This window comes from Mesoplodon bidens (genome assembly GCF_964165515.1).
Source record: "Mesoplodon bidens genome assembly, chromosome: X".
Taxonomy (NCBI): Eukaryota; Metazoa; Chordata; class Mammalia; order Artiodactyla; family Ziphiidae; genus Mesoplodon; species Mesoplodon bidens.
In genome coordinates, this window is record NC_138163.1 from 92,204,861 (window position 1) to 92,231,080 (window position 26,220).

At 37.0% G+C, this 26,220-nt stretch overlaps 1 protein-coding gene across 8 annotated transcripts in view; it reads right to left on the bottom strand.

Annotated features, from left to right (window-relative positions):
- KLF8 (KLF transcription factor 8) overlaps positions 1–26,220 on the bottom strand; it is a 369,132-nt gene that overhangs the window by 316,553 nt on the left and 26,359 nt on the right. For 6 of the 8 annotated variants that reach the window (XR_014014301.1, XM_081223213.1, XM_081223212.1 and 3 more), the window contains one exon: positions 7,826–7,877. The exons of 1 other annotated variant lie outside the window; for it this stretch is intronic. Coding sequence is in view for 4 of the 7 variants with exons in the window: in XM_081223213.1 (XP_081079339.1) it covers positions 7,826–7,832 (7 nt within the window). In the remaining 3 variants the exon portion in view is untranslated. Of the gene's footprint in view, positions 1–6,890; positions 7,071–7,825; positions 7,878–26,220 lie in introns of all 8 variants that reach the window. One more of the 8 variants, XM_081223215.1, reaches the window with a different exon arrangement.

The following is a 26,220-nucleotide window of genomic DNA, read 5'->3' on the forward strand; positions in this document are numbered from 1 at the left end:
GTTGCCCTAGCAGATGTCAAGACTTTCTTTGCCTTGAGGACACCTTTCTTTTCCCTTCTTTGCATGAGAACAGACATCTACTCTGAGAAGACATTAACTCTTGGAGGATCAGAAAGTGGGTGTTTGGTACGTTGTGACACACCTGCAAGCAATTTGGTGAAATACGTTTATTAACAAGAAGTTATTTTTGGAGATAGCCTCATCCAGCAGAGGGCACACAGCAGAAGCAAGAAAACTACAATCCTGCAGCCTGTGGAACAAAAATCACATTCAAAGAAAGAGAGACAAGATGAAAAGGCAGAGGCTATTTACCAGATGAAGGAACAAGATAAAACCCCAGAAAAACAACTAAATGAAGTGGAGATAGGCAACCTTCCAGAAAAAAAGAATTCAGAATAATGATAGTGAAGATGATCCAGGACCTCGGAAAAAGAATGGAGGCAAAGATCGAGAAGATGCAAGAAATGTTCAACAAAAACATACAAGAATAAAAGAACAAACACCTAAAAACATTAAGGAACAAATAAACAGATGAACAATACAATAACTGAAATGAAAAATACACTAGAAGGAATCAATAGCAGAATAACTGAGGCAGAAGAACGGAAAAGTGAACTGGAAGACAGAATGGTGGAATTCACTGCTGCAGAACAGAATAAAGAAAAAAAAGAATGAAAAGAAATGAAGACAGCCTAAGAGACCACTGGGACAATATTAAATGCAACAACATTTACATTATAAGGGTCCCAGAAGGATGAGAGAGAGAGGAAGGATGTGAGAAAATATATGAAGAGATTATAGTCAAAAACTTCCATAAGATGAGAAAGGAAATAGCCACCCAAGTCCAGGGAGGGCAAAGAGTCACAGGCAGGATAAACCCAAGGAGAAACATACCAAGACACATAGTAATCAAATTTTCAAAAATTAAAGACAAAGAAAAATTATTGAACAGAACAAGGCAAAAATGACAAATAATATAAAAGGGAACTCCCATAAGGTTAACAGCTGATTTCTCAGCAGAAACTCTACAAGCCAGAAGGGAAGGGCATGATATATTTAAAGTGATGAAAGGGAAGAACCTGCAAAGAATATTACTCTATCCTTCAAGGACCTCATTCGAAGGAGAAAGGAATCTCGAAGGAGATTCGAAGGAGAAATCAAAAGCTTTACAGACATGAAAAAGCTAAGAGAATTCAGCACCACAAAATCAGCTCTACAACAAATGCTAAAGGCACTTCTCTAAGTGGCAAACACAAGTGAAGAAAAGGACCTGCAAAAACAAACCCATAACAATTAAGGAAATGGTAAAAGGAACATACATATCGATAATACCCTTAAACGTGAGTGGATTAAATGCTCCAACCATCAGACACAGGCATGCTGAATGGATAAAATATAAGACCCATATATATGCTGTCTACAAGAGACCCACTTCAGACCTACGGACACATACAGACTGAAAGTGAGTGGATAGAAAAATATATTCAATGCAAAAGGAAATCAAAAGAAAGCTGGAGTAGCAATACTTATATCAGAACAAATAGACTTTAAAATAAAGGATGTTACAAAAGATAAGGAAGGACACTACATAATGATCAAGGGATCAATGCAAAAAGAAGATATAACAATTATAAATATATATGCACCCAATATAGGAGCACCTCAACATAAGGCAACTGCTAACAACTCTAAAAGAGGAAACCAACATTAACACAAAAATAGTGGGGGATTTTCACACCTCACTTACACCAATGGACAGATCATCCAAACAGAAAATTAATAAGGAAACACAAGCTTTAAGTGACACAATAGACCAGATATTTTTAAGTGATATTTATAGGACATTCCATCCAAAAACAGCAGATTACACCTTCTTCTCATGTGAGCATGGAATTTTCACCAGGACAGATCACATCTTGGGTCCCAAATCAAGCCTTAGTAAATTTAAGAAAATTGAAATCATATCAAGCATCTTTTGTGACCACAACACTATGAGACTAGAAATCAATTACAGGGAAAAGAAATGTAAATAACTAAAACACATGGAGGCTAAATGATATGTTACTAAATAACCAAAAGGTCACTGAAGAAATCTAAGAGGAAATGTAAAAAAATAACTAGAGACAAATGACAATAAGAACACGATGATCCAAAACCTATGAGAGGCAGCAAAAACAGTTCTAAGAGGGAAGTTTACAGCAATACAAGCCTACCTCAAGAAACAAGAAAAATCTCAAATACACAATCAAACTTTACACCTAAAGGAAGTAGAGAAAGAAGAACAAACAAAACCCAAAGTTAGCAGAAGGAAAGAAATCATAAAGATCAGAGCAGAAATAAATGAAATAGAACAAAGAAAACAATAGCAAAGATCAATAAAACTAAAAGCTGATTCTTTGAGAAGATAAACAAAATTGATAATCCATTAACCAGACTCATCAGGAAAAAGAGAGAGAGAACTCAAATCAATAAAATTACAAATGAAAAAGGAGAAGTTACAACAGACACTGCATAAATACAAAGCATCCTAAGAGACTACTACAAGCAACTCTATGCCAATAAAATGGACAACGTGGAAGAATGGACAAATTCTTAGAAAGGTATAACCTTCCAAGACTGAACCAGGAAGAAATAAAAAATGTGAACAGACCAATCAAAAGTAATGAAATTGAAACTGTGATTTAAAATCTTCCAACAAACAAAAGTGCAGGACCACATGGCTTCACAGGTGAATTCTGTCAAACATTTACAGAAGAGTTAACACCCATCCTTCTCAAACTCTTCTAAAAATTTTCAGAGGAAGGAACACTCCCAAAATCATTCTCTGAGGCCCCCATAAGCTTGATACCAAAACCAGATAAAGGCACTAAAAAAAAAGAAAATTACATACCAATATCACTGGTGAATACACATGCAAAAATTCTCAACAAACTTCTAGCAAACAGAAGCCAACAACACATTAAAATTATTATACAGCATGATCATGTGGGATTTATCCCAGGGATGCAAGGATTCTTCAATATGTGCAAATCAATCAATGTGATACCCCATATTAACAAATTGAAGAATAAAAACCATATGATCATCTCAATGGATGCAGAAAAATTATTCTGACAAAATTCAACACCCATTTATAATAAAACTCTCCAGAATGTGGGCATAGAGGGAACCTACCTCTACATAATAAAGGCCAAATATGACAAACCTACAGCAAACATCATTCTCAATGGTGAAAAACTGAAAGCATTTTCTCTAACGTCAGGAACAGGACAAGGATGTCCACTCTCGCCACCATTATTCAACATAGTTTTGGAGGTCCTAGCCACGGCAATCAGAGAAGAAAAAGGAATCCAAATTGGAAAAGAAGAAATAAAACTGTCACTCTTTGCAGATTACATGATGCTATACATAGAGAATCCTAAAGATTCCAGCAGAAAACTAATAGAGGTAATCAATGAATTTGGTAAAGTTGCAGGATACAAAATTAATGCACCGAAATCTCTTGCATTCCTATACACTAATGATGAAAAATCTGAAAGAGAAATTAAGGAAACACTCCCATTTACCATTGCAACAAAAAGAATGAAATACCTAGGAATAAAGCTACCTAGGGAGACAAAAGACCTTCATGCAGAAGACTACAAGACACTGATGATAGAAATCAAAGATGATACAAACAGATGGAGAGATATACCATGTTCTTGGACTGGAAAATCAATATTGTGAAAATAACTATACTACTGAAAGCAATCTACAGATTCAATGCAATCCCTATCAAACTACCAATGGCATTTTTACAGAACTAGAACAGAAAAACTTAAAATCTGTATGGAGACAAAAAAGATCCCAAATAGCCAAAGCAGTCTTTACCAAAAAAAAACAGAGCTGCAGGAATCAGACTCCCTGACTTCAGACTATACTACAAAGCTACAGTTTGCAAGACAATATGGTATGGGCACAGAAACATAAATATAGGTCAATAGAACAGGATAGAAAGCCCAGAGATAAACCCACACACATATGGACACCTTATCTTTGATAAAGGAGGCAAGAATACACAGTGGAGAAAAGACAATCTCTTCAATATGTGGTGTTGTGAAAACTGGACAGCTACATGTAAAAGAATGAAATTAGAACACTCCCTAACACCATACACAAAAATAAACTCAAAATGTATTAGAGACCTAAATGTAAGACTGGACGCTATAAAACTCTGAGAGCAAAACCTAGGATGAACACTCTTTGACATAAATCACAGCAAGATCTTTTTTGATCCACCTCCTAGAGTAATGGAAATAAAAACAAAAATAAACAAATGGGACCTAATGAAACTTAAAAGCTTTTGCATAGCAAAGGAAACTACAAGCTAGACGAAAAGACAACCCTCAGAATGGGAGAAAATATTTGCAAACGAATCATTGGACAAAGGATTAATCTCCAAAATATATAAACAGCTCATGCAGCTCAATATTAGAAGAACAGACAACCCAAATCCAAAACTGGGCAACATTTCTCCTAGGAAGACATACAGATGGCCAAGAAGCACATGAAAAGCTGCTCAATATCACTAATTACTAGAGAAATGCAAATCAGAACTACAATGAGGTATCACCTCACTCCAGTTAGAATGGGCATCATCAGAAAATCTAAAAACAACAAATGCTGGAGAGGGTGGGGAGAAAAGGAAATCCTCATTCACTGTTGGTGGGAATATAAATTGATACAGCCACTATGGAGAATAGTATGTAGGTTCCTTAACAAACTAAGAATAGAATTACCATATGACCCAGCAATCCTACTACTGGGCACATACCCAGATAAAACCATAATTCAAAAAGACACATGCACCTCAATATTTATTGCAGCACTATTTACAATAGCCAGGTCATGGAACCAACCTAAATGTCCATTGACAGATGAATGGATAAAGAAAATGTGGTACATATATACAATTGAATATTACTTAGCCATAAAAAACAACGAAATTGGGACATTTGTAGAGACGTGGATGGATCTAGAGACTGTCATACAGAGTTAAGTAAGGCAGAAAGAGAAAAGCATATATCATATATTAACACATATATGTGGAACCTAGAAAATTGGTACAGATGAACCGGTTTGCAGGGCAGAATTTGAGACACAGATGTAGAGAACAAAGGTATGGACACCAGGGGGGGAAGTGGCGGTGGGGGAGGGGGTGGTGTGATGAATTGGGAGATTGGGATTGACATGTATACACTAATATGTGTAAAATGGGTAACTAATAAGAACTTGCTATGAAAAGAGAAGATATTTTCCATTCAGAAAAAAAATATATATATATATACCATGTTACGTAGCAATGCCTCTTATGGGTATTTATCCAAAAGAACTGAAATCATGATGACAGATATTTGCACTCCCATGTTCAGTGCAGCATATTTACAATAGCCAAGATGTGGAAACAACTGAAATGTACATAGATACATGTATGAATAAAGAAAATATGAGATTAATATATATATATATTATTCACCCTTTAAATATAAGGAAATCCTTCCATAGATGATGACATAGATCAAATTTGAGGACAATATGCTAAGATAATTAACATTTGTGTAAATCTCAATGTTAAGTGTTCTTACCTCAGTTAAAAAAAATACAAGGGGATGTGACCACGATATAAGATTGTAGCCATCACAATCTCGGGAATTTTATGAAAACCAGATATAAAGCCTTAAAAATAGAATGTGGGCCTTGAGCACAGTCTATGTAAGAAGAACTCCACTTTGTAACTAAAAATAATTAACTGGGTTAATAGATCTTATAGAGTAATGGATGTAAGAGTCATATCAGTGCTAGCATCAAAGTTGTTCTACAAATGTTTCTGTGCCTAATGATGTCTAAACAAAATATGAAACTTCTTCCAATACCTGAAAAACATTGTAATGGCAAGCAATCAAAACACGCAGACAGACAGACACACACACACACACAGAGTCCCCTCTTTCATTTGATTTCAGCAGTCTACATTTTCTACAGTAGTAAATATTCTAGCTATGTCTTGTGAATCTCAAAGTACTGGAAAGTAAGTGCCCATTCAAAAGTAGTTTATCTTAAAACACCATAAATCCTACTAATTTTGTTGTCCATTTGAAATATGTAAGTTGTACTATTAAAAACAACAACAAAGGAGATATTTATACATGTGGAAAAACACAAGTTTACCCATTGTGTTCCAATTAATATATATATAATTATTGATTATGCATTTATCTTTTAAATCATATAGAAAATAAGAGGAGATATGAACAAAAAGTATTAAAATATTGGTTTATATTTTTAAAGCCTATATCCTTTATACAAAGCCTAGCTCAGATGTCATTTTTCTTATAAGACTTTCCCTGATTTCTAACAAATCAGAGATCTTTGAACTCTCCCAGCACAATTGTATATAGTCTTATTTTTCCTTGGTGATAGAAGAGTGGAGTAGTAGTGATTGAGGAAGAAAAATATACAAACTTGACTATTTAAGCTTGAGGTCTTTTTTTGTAGTACCAGCTGATGAAACAACCTTCTTTCTTTTATATACCTCCTTCTCAATCATTTCTTAAACACCGGCAACATAGCTCCTCCCTTAAAAGGGCATAAGCTTTCAAGAGAGGTCTGAGGTATTATGACTGAAAAAGGTCCAAAGAAAGATAACTTTTGTAGGCATATAAAGAAGCTTCCATCAGGGCAGCATTCTGGGTTGAAGTCATTAATTAAACCCTGGGGCGAAGTGGGTGACTTTTATTTGTGAACTAATATGCATATCTTCTCACAGAAATCTCCAGATGTTTCCAAAGGTGACTTGTTGGTCACACCATAAATGCCTCACAATTTATCTCCTAATACTTAGAAGACTATACCTTCTATGTTTATATAATGACTGTGGTGATATCTTCTGTTTTATCTTCCAGATCCACCCCTCCACTTTCTCCATCCTGCTTTTTGTCCCAGGAGGCTAGCTTATATATACTCCATCAACAGGATCCCCACTCCTCTTGCTTTTGGTTGAGGTTTGGCCAATGAGAGTTACCAGCAAGAGTCTGGAAAGCAAACGGAGAGTATCGTTGAGGTATTTATTCTCCCAACTTCTACACTACAAGGTCGCTGTGGGCTGGCTACTTCCTTTAACCAAAGATCACAGCTCCTGCCAAGTGGCCCTCTACTCATACTGAGTTCCAGGAATCACTCCCTGCTTGCACTCCTTAAGTCCTAGGAGTACTAACAGCACCCACTGTTATTATCTCCAGGATATTACACTATCCTTTGTGGTTTTCCTATCCCTTGCTCACACCTTTGTAAGTAGTTCAAGTATTAAACTCTCCTCAAATTACTTAATATGAATGTTGCATCTATTTTTTCTTCTAGGACCTTTACTGATGCAGCCTTCGTCATAGATACCATACAAAGAGTAATAGCTAACATTTAGTAAGTATTTATTGTGTGCTAGGCTTTATTCCAAACACCTGGCATTTACTGATATATTTAAACCTTTACAACTACTCTATAAGTATTATTTTCTTCTCTACAAATCACTTCATTTCTCCTTTCTTTATCTCTGTTCCAGATATTTTTCTCTCCCTTTTACTGTGAAAGGAAGCTGAAGCTATATCTTCCTCCATAGTTCAAAGGAGTAGAAAGCAAAAAGGCCCAGAATGCACTAAGGATTGCAAAAATAACAATAAGGGTAACATACTTTGTTTATATTCAGAGAAAGATAAGTAAGGAATGGGTACAGAAATTGCACAAGGTCACTGGTATAAATCTGATGAATGATATAGGGGAATATGCTCCTCACCTTCCATTTTACTTCTTTTTTTGTCCTTCTGTCACGAATAATAATTTTCAGGCTACAAAGAGTAAGGAGAAGAATGGGTAAACACAGATTGTTCGAAGGAGAGGCAGCAACAACCCATGATAAGCAAAACAATAGAAAAATATAAATCTGTCTTACAAAGTTGTTAAAATCAGCGAGCAAGAAGAGAAGTGAAAAGAAGAGTATAAGCAGATAGGCCAAAGATGCAAACCAATGTCTAACTAGAAAAGAGGTCTTTGATTATCTTGTTCAGTACTTTTTTCAAAGATACCACACTGCAATATGTAATTATATCATCTATCATATACAGTCTTGGATTGTTCTTTTCTGTTTCATATGTGTCCTTTTTCTTCCAATAAACAGAGAAAGACTCTTCTTTTCCTTCTTTTTTTTTTTTTACAGTACGTGGGCCTCTCACTGTTGTGGCCTCTCCCGTTGTGGAGCACAGGCTCCATACATTCAAACTCAGTGGCCATGGCTCATGGGCCTAGCCACTCTGTGGCATGTGGGGTCTTCCTGGACTGGGGCACGAACCTGTGTCCCCTGCATCAGCAGGCGGACTCTCAACCACTGTGCCACAAGGGAAGCACTTCTTTTCCTTTGGAATCCCATGATCTAAGGACAAATAAGATATCTGAAAAGAAAGCTATACTGAATTAGACTGAGAGCCTTGTGAAACCTTCAAAGCCATGGGAGTAAATAGGATTGAGGATAGTTATTGGGCTAAGGTGCAGTTTATAGGAATAATATGACAACTTAGAACACCATACCTGTAGCCTTCATTTATGCATTCACTTACTCATTCATTCAACAGATATTTATTGAGAACCTATTCTGTACCAAAACCCATAAATGCTTTAGGATAGCTATTCACTGATTCAATCAAAATGCTCATGCACTGTTGGTGGCAATATAAATTCATACAGCCACTATGGAGAACAATAAGGAGGTTCCTTAAAAATCTAAAAATAGAACTACCAAACGATCCAGCAATCCCACTACTGGGCATATACCCTGAGAAAACCATAATTCAAGAGTCATCTTGGGCTTCCCTGGTGGTGCAGTGGTTGAGAGTCTGCCTGTCGATGCAGGAGACACGGCTTCATGCACTGGTCCGGGAAGATCCCACATGCCATGGAGTGGCTGGGCCCATGAGCCATGGCCACTGAGCATGCGTGTCCGGAGCCTGTGCTCCACAACGGGAGAGGCCACAACAGTCAGAGGCCCGTGTACCACACACACATACACAAAAAGTCATGTACCACAATGTTCATTGCAGCTCTATTTACAATAGCCAGGATATGGAAGCAACCTAAGTGTCCATAGACAGATGGATGGATAAAGAAGATATGGCACATATATACAATGGGATATTATTCAGCCATAAAAGGAAACGAAACTGAGTTATTTGTAGTGAGGTGGATGGACCTAGATTCTGTCATACAGACTGAAGTAAGTCAGAAACAGAAAAACCAATACTGTATGCTAACACATGTATATGGAATCTAAAAAAAAGAAAGGTCATGAAGGATCTAGAGGTAAGATGGGAATAAAGACTCAGACCTACCAGAGAATGGACTTGAGGACACGGGGAGGGGGAAGGGTAAGCAGGAACAAAGTGAGAGAGTGGCATGGACATATATACACTACCAAATGTAAAATAGATAGCTAGTGGGAAACTGATGAATAGCACAGGGAGATCAGTTTGGTGCTTTGTGACCACCTAGAGGGGTGGGATAGGGAGGGTGGAAGGGAGGGAGATGCAAGAGGGAAGAGATATGGAGATATATGTATATGTATAACTGATTCACTTTGTTATAAAGTAGAAACTAACACGTCATTGTAAAGCAATTATACTCCAATAAAGATGTTAAAAAGTATATATATATATATATATATATATGTATGTATATATATATTCTGTCAACCTTGTGCCAGAAGCAATTTTAGGCACCAGCTTAACAAATGTTAAAGGAACTTCTCTAGGCAAGAAACACAAGAGAAGGAAAAGACCTACAATAACAAACCCCAAACAATTAAGAAAATGGGAATAGGAACATATATATCGATAATTACCTTAAATGTAAATGGATTAAATGCTCCCACCAAAAGACACAGACTGGCTGAATGGATAAAAAAACAAGATCCATATATAGGCTGTTTACCAGAGACCCACTTCAGACCTAAGGACACACACAGACTGAAAGAGAGGGGATGAAGAAAGATATTTCATGCAAATGGAAATCAAAAGAAAGCTGGAGAAGCAATTCTCATATCAGACAGAATAGACTTTAAAATAAAGAGTATTACAAGATACAAAGGACCCTACATAATGATTAAGGGATCAATCCAAGAAGAAGATATAACAATTGTAAATATTTATGCACCCAATATAGGAGCAGGTCAATACATAGACAAATACTAACAGCCATAAAAGGGGAAATGAACAGTAACACATTCATAGTAGGAGACGTTAACACATCACTTCCACCAATGGACAGTTCATCCAAAATGAAAATAAATAAGGAAACACAAGCTTTAAATGATACATAAAACAAGATGGACTTAATGGATATTTATAGGACATTCCTTACCAAAACAACAGAATACACATTTTTTTCAAGTGCTCATCAAACATTCTCCAGGATCGATCATATCTTGGGTCACAAATCAAGTCTTCATAAATATAAGAAAATTGAAATTGTATTAAGTGTCTTTTCCAACCACAGTGCTATGAAACTAGATATCAATTACATGAAAAGATCTGTAAAAAAAAACATGCAGGCTAAAAAATACACTACTTAATAACGAAGTGATCACTGAAGAAATAAAAGAGGAAATCAAAAAATACCTAGAAACAAATGACAATGGAGACACGATGACACAATATCTATGGGATGCAGCAAAAGTAGTGCTAAGAGGGAAGTTTATAGCAATACAATCCTACCTTAAGAAATAGGAAACATCTTGCATAAACAACCTAACCTTTCACCTAAAGCTATTAGAGAAAGAAGAAGAACAACAACAACAGCAACAAAAAACCAAAGTTAGCAGAAGGAAAGAAATCATAAAAAACAGATAAGAAATAAATGAAAAAGAAATGAAGAAAATGATATCAAAGATCAATAAAAGTAAAAGCTGGTTCTTTGAAAAGATAAACAAAATTGATAAACCATTAGCCAGACTCATCAAGAAAAAAAGGGAGAAGACTCATATCAATAGAATTAGAAATGAAAAAGGAGAAGTAACAACTGACACTGCAGAAATACAAAAGTTCATGAGAGATTACTACAAGCAAATCTATGCCAATAAAATGGACAACCTGGAATAAATGGACAAATTCTTAGAAATGCACAACCTGCCAAGACTGAACCAGGGAGAAATAGAAAATATGAACAGACCAATTACAAGGTCTGAAATTGAGACTATGATTAAAATCTTCCAACAAAAAAGAGCCCAGGACCAGAGGGCTTCACAGGTGAATTCTATGAAACATTTAGAGAAGAGCTAAACATATCCTATGCAAACTCATCTAAAATATGGCAGAGGGAGGAACACTTTCAAACTCATTCTACGAGGCCACCATCACCCTGATACCAAAAGCTGACAAAGATGTCACAAAGAAGGAATACCACAGGCCAATATCACTGATGAATATAGATGCAAAAATCCTCAACAAAATTCTAGCAAACAGAATCAAAAAGCACATTAAAAGGATCATACACCATGGTCAAGTGAGGTTTATTCCAGGAATGGAAGGATTCTTCATTATAGGCAAATCAATCAACGTGATACACCATATTAACAAATTGAAGGAGGAAAAACATGATAATCTCAATTGATGCAGAGAAAGCTTTCAACAAAATTCAACACCCATTATGATAAAAGCCCTGCAGAAAGTAGGCATAGAGGGAACTTTCCTCAACATAATAAAGGCCATATATGACAAACCCACAGCCAACATCGTCCTCAATGGTGAAAAACTGAAGCCATTTCCACTATGATCAGGAACAAGACAAGGTTGCCCACTCTCACCACTCTCATTCCACATAATTTTGGAAGTTTTAGCCACAGCAATCAGAGAAGAAAAGGAAATAAAAGGAGTCCAAATCAGAAAAGAAGAAGTAAAGTTGTCACTGTTTGCAGGTGACATGATAATATACATAGAGAATCCTAAAGATGCTACCAGAAAACTACTAGAGCTAATCAATGAATTTGGTAAAGTAGCAGGATACAAAATTAATGCACAGAAATCTCTGGCATTCCTGTACACTAATGATGAAAAATCTGAAAGTGAAATCAAGAAAACACTCTCATTTACCATTGCAGCAAAAAGAATAAAATATCTAGGAATAAACCTACCTAAGGAGACAAAAGACCAGTATGCAGAAAATTATAAGACACTGATGAAATAAATTAAAGATGATATAAATAGAAGGAGAGATATACCATGTTCTTGGATTGGAAGAATCAACCTTGTGAAAATGACTCTACTACCCAAAGCAATCTACAGACTCAATGCAATCTTATGTAAGATCTTATGTACGATCCTTGTCCTAGAAGGAAAGTTTAATACCACCCAAGTTGAGTCTTCTTTCTCTTACATTGTCAATTTATTGTTTGATATTTCCAAAAGAGAAAAGGTTAGAATGCAAGAATGTCTTACAGAGTTAGAGTTTCATAAAAGTAGTGTCATATGAACATATATATACTGCTGCCAATATCATACCATTAATTTAATTTAATTAATTTAATTTAATTAAACACTTAAATTCCAGGAGTATGACTACCAAATTTTCTGTTGCTCTGAAGAACTTATTTTCTTATCCAGAGAATTAAGTGGGCTGCAATATTACCTCAATCACCTACTTTAGAACTTTGCCATTATTTGAAATAATCTTATCTCAAGACCTCAAACTATAAAAGGAGGCAGTGTGGTGAGGTAAAAAAGAGCCTGAACTTTAAGGGCAAATAGCAGCTCAAACACTTATTAATTGTATCATCTGCCCTCAAAGCCCACACTCTATCCATTACATGGTACTGCCTCCTTTTAGAGCACAAAAATGAGGAATGAAACTGTAGTCTTAAGGACAATTGGTTCAACCGTGTCTTTCAGCCCAGGGATGTTAATGATTAACACAGAACCTAAAATGCAGGGCTCTATAGTCATTTATCCTTTCCCGTAGTGACATCCAAGTATGCACAATGAAGACTGCTAGGGGCAGGGATGATATTCAAAACTAACTAATAAGGTACGGGCATTAACCAATCAGAATGGATGTCACAGAGTATACTGGTATATACTAATCTACCTCAGAGCAGAGATGCCTGCAAACGCAATATGACTCAAATTGAGTTTATCATTCCTGCCACTTCAACGACAAATCTTTTCTTCCTACACTCCATATGTATGATCAGATTGTCCCCATTTAACGGAATAATTTTGTGAGGCTCAGAGAAGTTTATATCTATCTTGAGGAATAAATGAGGTAACACACGTGGCAACAGACTTATAACAGGCACTCAATAAATGCTAGTTGCTCTTCTCATTCCCTAAAACTATTATTACATGGTCTTATCCTTCTAAACTCCTGACTACTCCCATGGGCCTCTCCCACTAAACCTCCTTTTAGTCCTTATTCTGATATCTAGCCCTTCACCACATGCCAGTTCTCTCAATACATCAGCCCATCTGAAGCCTCAATTGCCTTCCTTTAGGCCTACAGTCAGTTAATTCAATGATATATTTACTTGCACCTTAGAATCCTTTCTACCTTGACACTCTCCAAGCTCTGAGTAACCACCTCTGTTGGCATCTACTATACTTCACTGATAAATATTGACATGGAGGCTTCAGAGTGCCAACTTCCTCATGTTGTCCCCATCTCACTCAGTGGCTGATATATACACAGTCAAAAATCTGAGTCATCAAATCAATAGAATTAGAAATGAAAAGAAGAAGTACCAACTGACGCTGCAGAAATACAAACGATCATGAGAGATTAATATAGGCAACTCTATGCCAATAAAATGGACAACCTGGAATAAATGGACAGATTCTTAAAAAAGCACAACCTCCCAAGACTTAACCAGGAATAAAGAGAAAATATAAAGAGAAAAATTACAAGCACTGAAATAGAAACTGTGATTAAAAATATTCCATAAAACAAAGACCAGGACCAGATGGATTCACAGGCAAATCCTATCAAACATTTAGAGAAGAGCTAACACCCATCCTTCTCAAACTCTTCCAAAATATAGCAGAGGGAGGAACACTCCCAAACTCATTCTATGAGGCCACCATCACCCTGATACCAAAACCAGACAAGGATGTCACAAAAAAAGAAAATTACAGACCAATATCACTAATGAACATAGATGCAAAAATTGTCAAAAAAATACTAGCAAACAGAATCCAACAGCACATTAAAAGGATCAAAAAACATGATCAAGTGGGGTTTACCCCAGAGATGCAAGGATTCTTCAATATAGGCAAATCAATCAATGTGACAAACCAGATTAACAAACTGAAGGAGAAAAACCATATGATCATCTCAATAGATTCAGAAAAAGCTTTCAACAAAATTCAAAACCCATTTATGATAAAAACTCTCCAGAAAGTATGCATAGAGATAACTAACCTCAAAATAATGAAGGCCATATATGACAAACCCACAGCCAACATCTTTCTCAATGGTGAAAAAGTGAAAGCATTTCGACTAGGATCAGGAACAAGACAAGTTGCCCATTCTCACCACTGTTATTCAACACTGTTTTGGAAGTTTTAGCCAGAGCAATCAGAGAAGAAAAAGAAATAAAAGGAATCCAAATCGGAAAAGAAGAAGTAAAACTGTCACTGTTTCCAGATGACATGATACTATACATAGAGAATCCTAAACATGCTACCAGAAAACCACTAGAGCTAATCAATGAATTTGGTAAAGTAGCAGGATATAAAGTTAATGCACAGAAATCTCTTGCATTCCTATACACTAATGATGAAAAATCTGAAAAAAAAATTAAGGAAACCCTCCCATTTACCATTGCAACAAAAAGAATAAAATACCTAAGAAAAAACCTACCTAAGGAGACAAAAGAACTGTGTGCAGAAACCATAAGACAAGGATGAAAGAAATTAAAGTGGATACAAACAGATGGAGAGATATACCATGTTCTTGGATTGGAAGAATCAACATTGTGAAAATGACTATACTACACAAAACAATCTACAGATTCAATACAATCCCTATCAATCTACCAATGGCATTTTCCCCAGAACTAGAACAAAAAATTTCACAATTTGTATGGAAACAAAAAAGACCCCAAATAACCAAAGCAATCTTGAGAAAGAAAAACAGAGCTGGAGGAATCAGACTTCCAGACTTCAGACTATACAAGTAATCAAGACAGTATGGTACTGGCACAAAAACAGACATATATATCAATGGAACAGGATAGAAAGTCCTGAGATAAACCTACACACATATGGTCATCTTACCTTTGATAAAGGAGGCAAGAGTATACAATGGAGAAAAGACAGCCTCTTCAATAAGTGGTGCTGGGGAAACTGGACAGCTACATGTAAAAGAATGAAAGTAGAACACTCCCTAACACCATACAGAAAAATAAACTCAAAATGGATTAGAGACCTAAATGTAAGACCATGCACTATAAAATTCTTAGAGGAAACCGTAGGAAGAACATTCTATGACATAAATCACAGCAAGATCGTTTTTGACCCACCTCCTAGAGAAATGGAAATAAAAACAAAAATAAACAAATGGGACCTAATGAAACTTCAAAGCTTTTGCACAGCAAAGGAAACCATAAACAAGATGAAAAGACAACCGTCAGAATGGGAGAAAATCTTTGCAAATGAAGCAACTGACAAAGGATTAATCTCCAAAATTTTCAAGCAGCTCTTGCAGCTCAATATCAGAAAAACAAAAAACCCAATCCAAAAATGGGCAGAAGACCTAGACAGACATTTCTCCAGAAATGATATACAGATTAGCAACAAACACATGAAAGGATGCTCAACATCACTAATCATTATAGAAAAGCAAATCAAAGCTACAATGAGGTATCACCCCACACCGGTCAGAATGGCCATCATCAAAAAAATCTGCAATCTGGAGAGGGTGTGGAGAAAAGGGAACCCCCTTGCTCTGTTGCTGGGAATGTAAATTGATACAGCCACTATGAAGAACAATATGGAGGTTCCTTAAAAAACTAAAAATAAAACTACCATATCACCCAGCACTCCTACTACTGGGCATATACCCTGAGAAAACCATCATTCAAAAAGAGGCATGTGCCACAATGTTCATTCCAGCTCTATTTACAGTAGCCAGGACATGGAAGCAACCTAAGTGTCCATTGACAGAGGAAAGGATAAAGAAGATGTGGCACATATATACAATGGAATATTACTAAGCCATAAAAGAAATGAAACTGAGTTATCTGTAGTGAGGTGGATGGACCTAGAGACTGTCATACTGAGTGCAGTAAGTCAGAAAGAGAAAAACATATATCATATGCTAACACATATATATGGAATCTAAAAAAAAATTGTCCTGAAGAACCTAAGGGCAGGACAGGAATAAAGATGCAGACATAGAGGATGGACTTAAGGATATGGGGAAGGGGAAGTGTAAGCTGGGATGAAGTGAGAGAGTGGCATGGACATATGCACACTACAAAAAGTAAAATAGATATCTAGTGGGAAGCAGTCACATAGCACAGATAGATTAGCTCGGTGCTTTGTGTCCACTTAGAGGGGTGGGATAGGGAGTGTGGGAGGGAGACGCAAGAAGGAGGAGATATGGGGACATATGTTTATGTACAGCTGATTCACTTTGTTATACAGCAGAAACTAACACACCTTTGTAAAGCAATTATACTCCAATAAGGATGTTAAGTATATATATATAAGGGAAATAGATACAAAAGAACAGACAAAAATCTTAATCATTCTTTACCCTCCCTCAGCTTCCACATCCAATTTTTCATCAAATCCTGTTGAGTCAATCTCAAAAATCTCTCAAACCCAACCTTTCTCCATTCCCACAGCCATTGCCCTACCTTTAGAAATCATCTCTTTGTGGACCCCAGCAGTGATTTTGTAACCAGTCTTCCTGCCTGAAGCCTCAGTTCTTCCTCTCCAGTCTCCATATTGATGCCCCACAATGGGTAGTCTTATTAAAACCGGCCATACAGATTGCTTAAAACTTATCAGTGTCTATCCACTACCTATAAAATATTACAAGGTCCAAATTAAAACATACAGGGTCCTGTGTGATTTGGTTGCCTTCTTCCTGTAGTTTACCACATCTTTCTCTTACTTTCTATGCCCCAGTTCTATGGAAATGCTTACAAGTCCTTGAAGCAGGTCAAGTTATCTCATTACTCTATGTCTTTATTCATAAAATATCATCTGTCTATAGCACCAAAATCTGAAGCCTCCTCAAGTGTACCTTTTATCTTTCAAGACAGGTCAAACATTCCTTATGCCATCCCATTCTAGGTCTCAGTATACATATCATGCCTTTTGTAGCTTCACAATAACCTAAAGGTGTTTATCTCTTGAAAGCTATAATATTTAAATGCTCTTATTTGTTTCTCTGCTTATCTCCAGTATTAGACTATGAGACAAAAATATGAAGCAGGGCAAATGTTGCAGGGATGCTAGTTAAGCTCAATCTAAGCATGTGCTTTATAATAAAAACTCAGGTTGTTTCTATGTATGTAGGTAGGTTCCCTCTGCAAAGGGTAAAAAAATAAGGCTTGTGGCCTTCTCCTCAAAATTTTTACTGTGATGAAAGTGTTCTGCAATTTTATTTGTTGGTGGCTACCTTTACCAAAATTCTTCAAACCGTAAACTTAAAATAGATGAATTTTGTGGTTTGTAAGTTTTACCTCAAAAAGCTATAAGAAATAAGCTTTTCAATAGCAAAAAGAAATTGGAAAGCGTTTCCTGGCATACATTCTCTCCTGAAGAGCTTCTAAAGCAGAAAGTAACTACAATAGTATAAGTGAGAACTTTCAAGTGAGGTTACCAGTTTCTTGAATTGCAACCTCTGCCACACTTAATGTCACAAGTTGGAAAGGAACAACTTGTACACAGATCTGTATAAAGGAACTAGAAGTTGTGGTGGAAAGATCTTCCAAATAAAAATATTAGAGAATGCTCCCTTATATTTGTTATGGTTAAGAGAATAGTATAAAGATAAGCCACAAAATAGAAACAGTGCTTATGTAGGATTGATGAGAACTCAGAGCAAGGAGAGAATGGGAACATAGAGAAAGAAACAGAGAAAGTGAGCAGTATGCCCTTGGACCACTTTAGCTCTCAGATCATCAATATCTCCTCCCTTTGGAAATAGCCCACAATTATAATGGAGACTAACAAAACAGTCAATCCAGCAGAAATAACAATCATCTATGGAAAGTGAAGAAGTTTTGCCTGCCCTGATTGTATAAAGAGGCTCCTGCAGACTCAACGCAATCCTTATTAATATTCCAATGGCATTTTTTACAGAATTACTAAAAACAATCCTAAAATTCGGATGGAACCACAAAGAACCCCAAACAGCCAAAGCAAACCTGGGAAAAAGGAACAAAGCTGAAGGTACTTACCGATTTCAAACCAAATTACAAAGCTATCATATTTTTTTTAAGTTGATACTGGCACAAAGAATAGATACACAGAGGAATGGAACAGAATTGAGAGCCTAGAAATAAACCCTGCTTTATACAGTCAACTAATATTTGACAAGGGGGCAGAAAGTACTCAATAGAGAAAAGATAATCTATTTAATAAATGATGTTGGGGAAAACTGGATATTCACATGTAGAAGATTGAACCTGGACCCCTATCTTATACCACTCACAAAAATTAACTCGAAATGAACTAAAGACTTAAATGTAAGACCTGAAACCATAAAACTCAGAGAAGAAATCATAGGGAAAAAGCAATTATTTCAAGGATATGACACCAAAGCACAAGCAACAAAAGCAAAAAATAAACAAATAGAACTACATCAAACTAAAAATCTTCTTCACAGCCACACCCCCAAAATCAGCAACATGAAAGCAACTTACTCAATAGGAGAAAGTATTTGCAACCATCTCTCTGAAAAAGGGTTATTCTCCAAAATATGTAAGGAACTCAGACAACTCAATAGATAAAAATAATAATCCAATTAAAAATGGGCAACTGGCCCGAATAGACATTTTTCCAAAGAAGATGTTCGAATGGCCAAGAGTTATATGAAAAGATGTTCAACATCACTAATCATCAAGGAAATGCAAATAAAAACCAAAATGAGATATCACCTCACAACTGTCAGAATGGATATTATCAAAAAGAGAGATAACAAATGCTGGTGAGGATGTGATGAAACAGGAACACTGTACATTATTAGTGGGGATGTACATTGGTACCACCACTATGGAAAACAGTATGGAGGTTCCTTAAAAAATTAAAATAGAACTACCATATAATCCAGCAATTCCACTTCTGGGTATATGTCTGAAGGAAATGAAGTTACTGTTCTGAAGTGTACATCCCTATGATTATTGCAGCATTATTTACAATAGCCAAGACATGGAAACAATCTAAGTGTCTATCAACAGATGAATGGATAGAGAAAATATTATATATATACAGTGGAGTATTATTCAACTACAGAAAGGGAGGAAGTCTTTCTATTTGCAACAATATGGATGGACTTATACTCAGTGGAATAAGTCAAAAACAGACAATTACTGTGTGATCACACTTAAATGTGTTATCTTAAAAAAATTATGGCAATAGAGAGCAGATTGGTGGTTGCCAGGGGTGGTGGGTAAAGTAAAAATGTGTGAAGGTGGTCAAAGGGTGCACACTTTCAGTTATAAGTTCAATAAGTTCTGGGGAAATAATGTACTGCATGGTGACTATAGTTAACAATACTGTACTGTATACTTGAAAGTCACTAAAAGAGTAAATCTTAAAAATTCTCACTCCATGCACACAAAAATGTAACTATGTCAGTTGATGGATGTGTTAATTATTGTGGTAATAATTTCACAATATATACATATCATTATGTTGTACATCTTAAACTTATACAGTATTATATGTCAATTAAATCTTGATAAAGCTAGAAAAAAAAGACATTTCTAGACTAATGCAACTCCAGTCCAACTGGTTTCTACTTCCACTCTTGTCTCCTACAATCTCAACTCTACCCAGTAGCCCAAGTAGTCTTCTTAAAAGATAAATCAAATAATGTCTCTCCGTTTCCTTAAACTTTCCAATAGCTTCCCCATAACACTCAGAATAAAATCCAGGTCAACTTTAGCTAGCACACATGCTAAAAGTGCATTTGCCCTAACATGAAAGAACATATGCTTATTCAAGTCTATATGTGATACTTATAGAAGAGAAAAACCTTAAAGTGTGGGGTTGGGGTGAGAGAGATTAAAAATAAGAAAAGGAAATACATTAATAAACACAAATTTTGTTCCGAATTTTTTATTCCTTAAAAGGTCTGCCTACCTTTCAGACCTCCTCACTTACTCTCACTCTTGGTCACTGCACTTCTACCACACTTAGATCCTGCAACTTGACAAGTACGTTCTCTCCTCAGGGCCTTGCACTTATTACCCTGCCTGGAACACTATTGCTCCCAGCTTTTGTCATTGTTCATTTGTTATCTTTCAGATCTCAACTCAAACATAATGTCCTCACAGAAGCCTGACCACCTTAAGTGACCCCCCAATCATTCTTACATTACACCTCATTAATTTCCATCAGTACACATCTCTGAACTCGTAGTTTTTAGTCCTAGTTTATTCATTAATTTTCTCTTTATTTTGTTCTTGTCTGTCTCCCCCAACTAGACTGTAAGTTCCAAAGGGGCAGGGAAAAAATATATTTCATTCATGCAGTACTCCAGCACCTATTTCAGTGCCTGGCACATAGTAGTTTAAAAATGTATTGAATGAATAAGTGAGTAATATTCATCAGAATGCCTTTTAGCAAATATTTATTTATCCCAAGTTTTATGTTAGTCCATATAATTTTTGATAAATGGCCAAACATGATGTATTTGATATTCTTCATAGGAAACATACAGCACAGAAAGGGTCTTCACTCATCCCCTCACCAAACCATCTCTTTTCTAGTACTGCTCTTAATCATATAATCTGAGTCAACAGAAACCTCACCTATTCCCAGTCTCTACTCAGTGCTTAAACACTCTCTACAGCAGTAACAAGTGATTTACTTGTTATTGAAAAATGTTTCTAGACAAGTTTCAGTAATTTCTTAATCAATACATTTGATCATTACTTTTCATTCTTTTTACTCCTCTAGATAATTTCAATTGATCTTTCTTTGAGCTCACTGATTCTTTCTTCTGCTTGGTCAAGACTGTTGTTGAAGCTCTCTATTGAATTTTTCAGTTTAATCATTGTGTTCTTCAGCTCCAAAATTACTGTTTGGTTCTTTTTATGTTTTCTATCTCTTTGTTGAAGTTCTCATTTTGTTCTTGTATTATTTTCTTCTGATTTTGTTACATTGTTCATCTATGTTCTTTTTTTTAAGTTTTTAATTTTTTTAATTTGTTTCAAAGTTAAACCCAAGACAAATTGACTTCATAGGAAATCCACTGAGAAATATTTTTCTAGCTCTCTAAGCATCTTTAGAAAAATTATTTTGAATATTTCAGGCAATTCATGAATATCCATTTATTTGGGGCCAGTTACTGGAAATTTACTATTTTTCTTTGGTGGTGTCATGTTTCCCTGATTCTTCATGATCTCTGAAGTCTTGCATAGGTGTCTGTGCCTTTGAAGAAGCAGTCACCTCATCCAAATTTTATGGACTGACTTTGGTAAGCAAAGGCCCTCACCTGAAGGTGGGAGCAGACTGGAGTGTGCTGTAGACCCAAGTCAAGTGGTGCAGGGCACCAAGTTCAGGGGTGTGTGACACCTCCAGGTCCAGAGGCTAAGGACCAGTGCAGACAGCAGTGGTGGTCAGAGCTGGTGGTGTTCAAACACTTAGCAGTGGGGACCAGCTGCAGGTGCCTGTGTAGTAGCAGGGGCCAGTTGCAGACACAAACATAGTGGTAGAAGCCAGAACTAGCAGCAAAGGCTGAGGCCAACTGTAGATACAAAAGTAGCTGTGGGGGCCCTGGTTATCAGTGTATTCTACTGTGACTGCTGGGTCTCACCATGGGTGCATGGCAATGGAAGCTGGTGTGGGGGTCATGCCAGAGGCATGTAGGCGCACATCTGGAGGGGCTAACCCTGAGTGTGTATATATTGGTGGGGGACAGCTGTGGGGATCTAGGCTGTCATTTTGTACCTGCACAGCTCCAGAAACCTGGGTTGGCTGCCAATCCAGGTCATGGCTCTGGCAGGTGGGGGAAGAAACCAGTAGAGACTCAGGTGGCTGGTGTATGTGAATGCAAATAGCTGTGGGGAAAAATTCCAGTGAAGTCTTCAGGGTGCCCATTGTGGCTGTGCTGGCCATTGGTTTCTTCAGTGTAGAAAGCTGCTGGGGCCATCTGAAGAGCAGGTCACTGGGAACAGTAATCATTCTCATTGAGTGGTTGATGCTGGTAGCCCCTGCTTTTCTTCCTAGTTCCTAGCCATCCCTATACATCTTTGCTTTTCTGGTCTCTGAGTAGGCTGAAACCTAAGTGGGTCCTTTGTGCAGTGCCTCAAAAGGCTGGAAAAATATCACTCACTCACCTCTCTTTTTCCCAGTGAGGGTAACTCTTTCTAGATGGGGAGTTACCCCTTGAAACTGAGCAATGTTGGCCAGGGGGATGGGATGATGCAAGCAAAATAAAGTTGCTTTCCTGTCATTTGTGTGTAGTCATTCTCCAGTTTTTTCTTCCACAATGTTGCTAAAGTTTCTTAAGTAGACTCCAGATATCACCCAGAGCTGTTTTGTTCATGGGCAGCTGCCTAATTATTGAGCTTTGAGGAGAGACAGAGCCTAGGGTCTCCTATGTGGCCATTTAGGTGACATCACTCTTAGTCCATTTCAGTTCTCTTTAGCCCATCAGGGTATTTCAATTGAATAAAGAACATATGTGCACACTTATAAAAGGAAAAGCACACTTAACCAGGGACTTAAAAAATAGAAGAGGCTCATTTATTTGGGTATGGAGGACAAATGAGAAACAAAACATGGCACTGATTGCCCCATACTCTCATTTCTGATGCCAAGAAATAAGATTCTTGCAGTCTGAGGGCCCTTCTTTAGACTAAATGTAGCTGGTTAAAGGTATGAACACTTTGCTGAAGCTGCAACAGTGCCCCACTCCACCCTCCCACTGCCCCACAACTTCTGTTACTTGACTTCTTATAAGGGAAGTAATGAGAAGATTAAGTTGAGTCTCATAGTATTACCTAAGACAAAATAGGCCTTTAAGCATCCCTATTCCCTGGATGTTATTTAACTCCCTGTACTCCTACCCCATGTCTATTTGTCTGAAAGAGAGCCAACTCTTGACTGATCTTTTTTCTCCCACATCTATTACATCAGAATTATGGCATATTTATTTCGAATATCCAGTCAAAGAGGCAAGGGCATAATTACTATTGGCTACATTGCTTATCTGGCTAATCCAAACATAATACGATTTGTTTGTTTTTCTACTACTGCATCTGCCTCTTCCTGGCTTCGTAATCTTAGACAAGTTAGTCACACCATGCCTTAATTTTCTCATCTGTTAAATGAAAATAATAATAGTACAACCTCATAGGGTTGTTATGAATTAAATGAGTTTATGGCAAACACTTGACGCCTGGCATATAGTAAATGCTAATGATGTGTCATTATTATTGCCCAAATGAATAAGTTATAATGATATTCTGCATAGAAAAATTCCATAATTTACCCATTATCTAACCACAAGGTTAGATAAGAATAAGCTAAACTTTAAAAAACACAAATTAGCAATAAAAAAGGAAATTAAGAAAAACATTCAATTTATAATAGCATCAAGAAATACTTAGGGGGCTTCCCTGGTGGCGCAGTGGTTGAGAGTCTGCCTGCCGATGCAGGGGACACAGGTTCGTGCCCCGGTCCGCGAAGATGCCACATGTCGTGGAGCAGCTGGACCCGTGAGCCATGGCTGCTGAGCCTGCGCATCCAGAGCCTGTGCTCCGGAACGGGAGAGGCCACAACAGTGAGAGGCCCGTGTACCGCAAAAAAAAAAAAAAAAAAAAAAAAAAAGAAATACTTAGGAATAAACGTAGCCAAGAAGGGGAAAGACTTGTACACTGAAAACTGAAAAATACTGCTAAAGAATTTAAAGAAGACACAAATAAATGGAAAGACACCACATGTTCATTAATTGGCAGACAATATTATTAAGATATCAATACTACTCAAAGAGATCTACAGATTCAACACAATCCCTGTTAAAATCACAAAGGCTTTTTTTTTAAGAAACAGAAAATTTCATCCTAAAATTCATGTGGAATCTCAAGGGACCACAAATAGAGACAACAATTTTGAAACAGAACAACAAATTTGGAGGCCTCATACATCCTGATTTAAAAACTTATTGCAAGGTTACTGTAATCCAAACAGTGTGGCATTAGAATAAAAAAAATAGATCAACAGAATAGAATAGAGAGCTCAGAAATAAACCCTCATATATATGGTAAAATGATTTTCAATTAGAGTGCAAAGACCACTCAATAGGGCAAGGACAGTCTCTTCAATAAATGGTGTTGAGAAACCTGGATATCCACATGCAAAATAATGAAGTCAGACCCTTATCTTACAACATATACAAAAATTTAACTCAAAATGGATTAAAGACCTACATGTAAGACCTAAAACTAGAAAATTTTTAGAAGAAAACATAGGGGAAATCTTCATGATATTGGATTTGACAATGATTTCTTGGATATAACACAAAAAACTCAGGCAACAACAGCAAAAATAGACAAATTAGAATATATAAAACTTAAAAACTTTAGCGCATCAAAGGGTAAAATCAACAGAGTGAAAAAGCAACCCACAGAATAAGAGAAAATTTTTGAAAATCATATATTTAATAAGAGGTTAATATCCAGAGTCTATTAAGCATGCTTACAACTCAACAACAAAAAAATCAAAGAGCTTTATTTTAAAATGGGCAAAGTGTCAGCATCATGGAAGTGTAAGGCATTCCTCCTTTCTCTCCCCTGTTTAAAAATGACTAATCAGACATTGATCCATGGACAAAAGTACCCCATTTGGAGTTGTAGGACCCAGCATCATATACCAAGGGACCCAGGAAGACCCTTACTCAACTGTGCATCTAAAAATAAGCAGACAGACCTCAGTAAGTGTTCTGGGTTCAGTGGAATCAGCAAACCTGACCCATCCCCTCTTGGCATGGTCAGGGAAAGCACATGGACAGTGGTGGCCTGGGCAGATATGCACAGGCGAGAGGAAATTTGTAGAAGGCCAGCCTGCCTGAAGGGAGATTCCAGCAAGTCACCACAGTGGGAAGAGAAATTCCAGCAAGCCATCAAGTTTGGATGTAGTGGAGAGGGAGGAACTTGTTGAGAGTCACCCCTTCCAGGTGACACTGTATGGAGCTGGTGGTAGTGAATTCTCCTGTGGAGAATGTGGAAAGTGGTGAGTGTCTGGCTTCCCCAGTTGTATGGGTCATAGCTGGAAAAACCTGCTTCTCTTCAGCAGCACCCTAAGTACTGAAGCAGGACATCCATGACTTGAGAAGGAGAAAGGAGAAAGGGAAAGAAGAACGTAAGAATACTAAAGCATATTAAATAGAAGGTGTACTTGCTAATTGCTTCAGGACTTCAGCAGGAAGTCCACCCAAAAGGCTCTGGAAACACCCAACCCAAGGATCTCCCCACTGGGTGCACATGCACCCCCAATGCCCCAAGTGCTAAACCCATACCTCCCTCTACTCTACAGGTCGATCCTTGTACAAGTTCCAAAATGCAACAGTAAGAGCAGATCTGGTAATCAGAGTACTCTCAGAAAAATGGACCTGTGGACAGGGAGAAATCACAAACTAGAGCTATATTGTCACCTTCTGGTAAAAAAAAAGTGAGGTTTTCAGCAACCAGCCTGGTGAGTTGTAAGAACAAGAGAAATCAGAAGAGCTTAACTCTGCCACAAGAAGGAGCAAGAAAAGTGGAGCAGGTCTGCCCAACAACAGCTGAGGAAACCCCAGATATACCAATATCAATGAACAGTACCTCATGTGAAGGCAACCAGTAAGATTTAAGGAGGTGTCTGCTACTTCAAATACAAAAGTACCAACACAAAAACTACAAGGAACATGAAAAATCAAGGAAACATGTCACTGCCCAAAGATATCAATAATTCTCCAACAACCAATCTC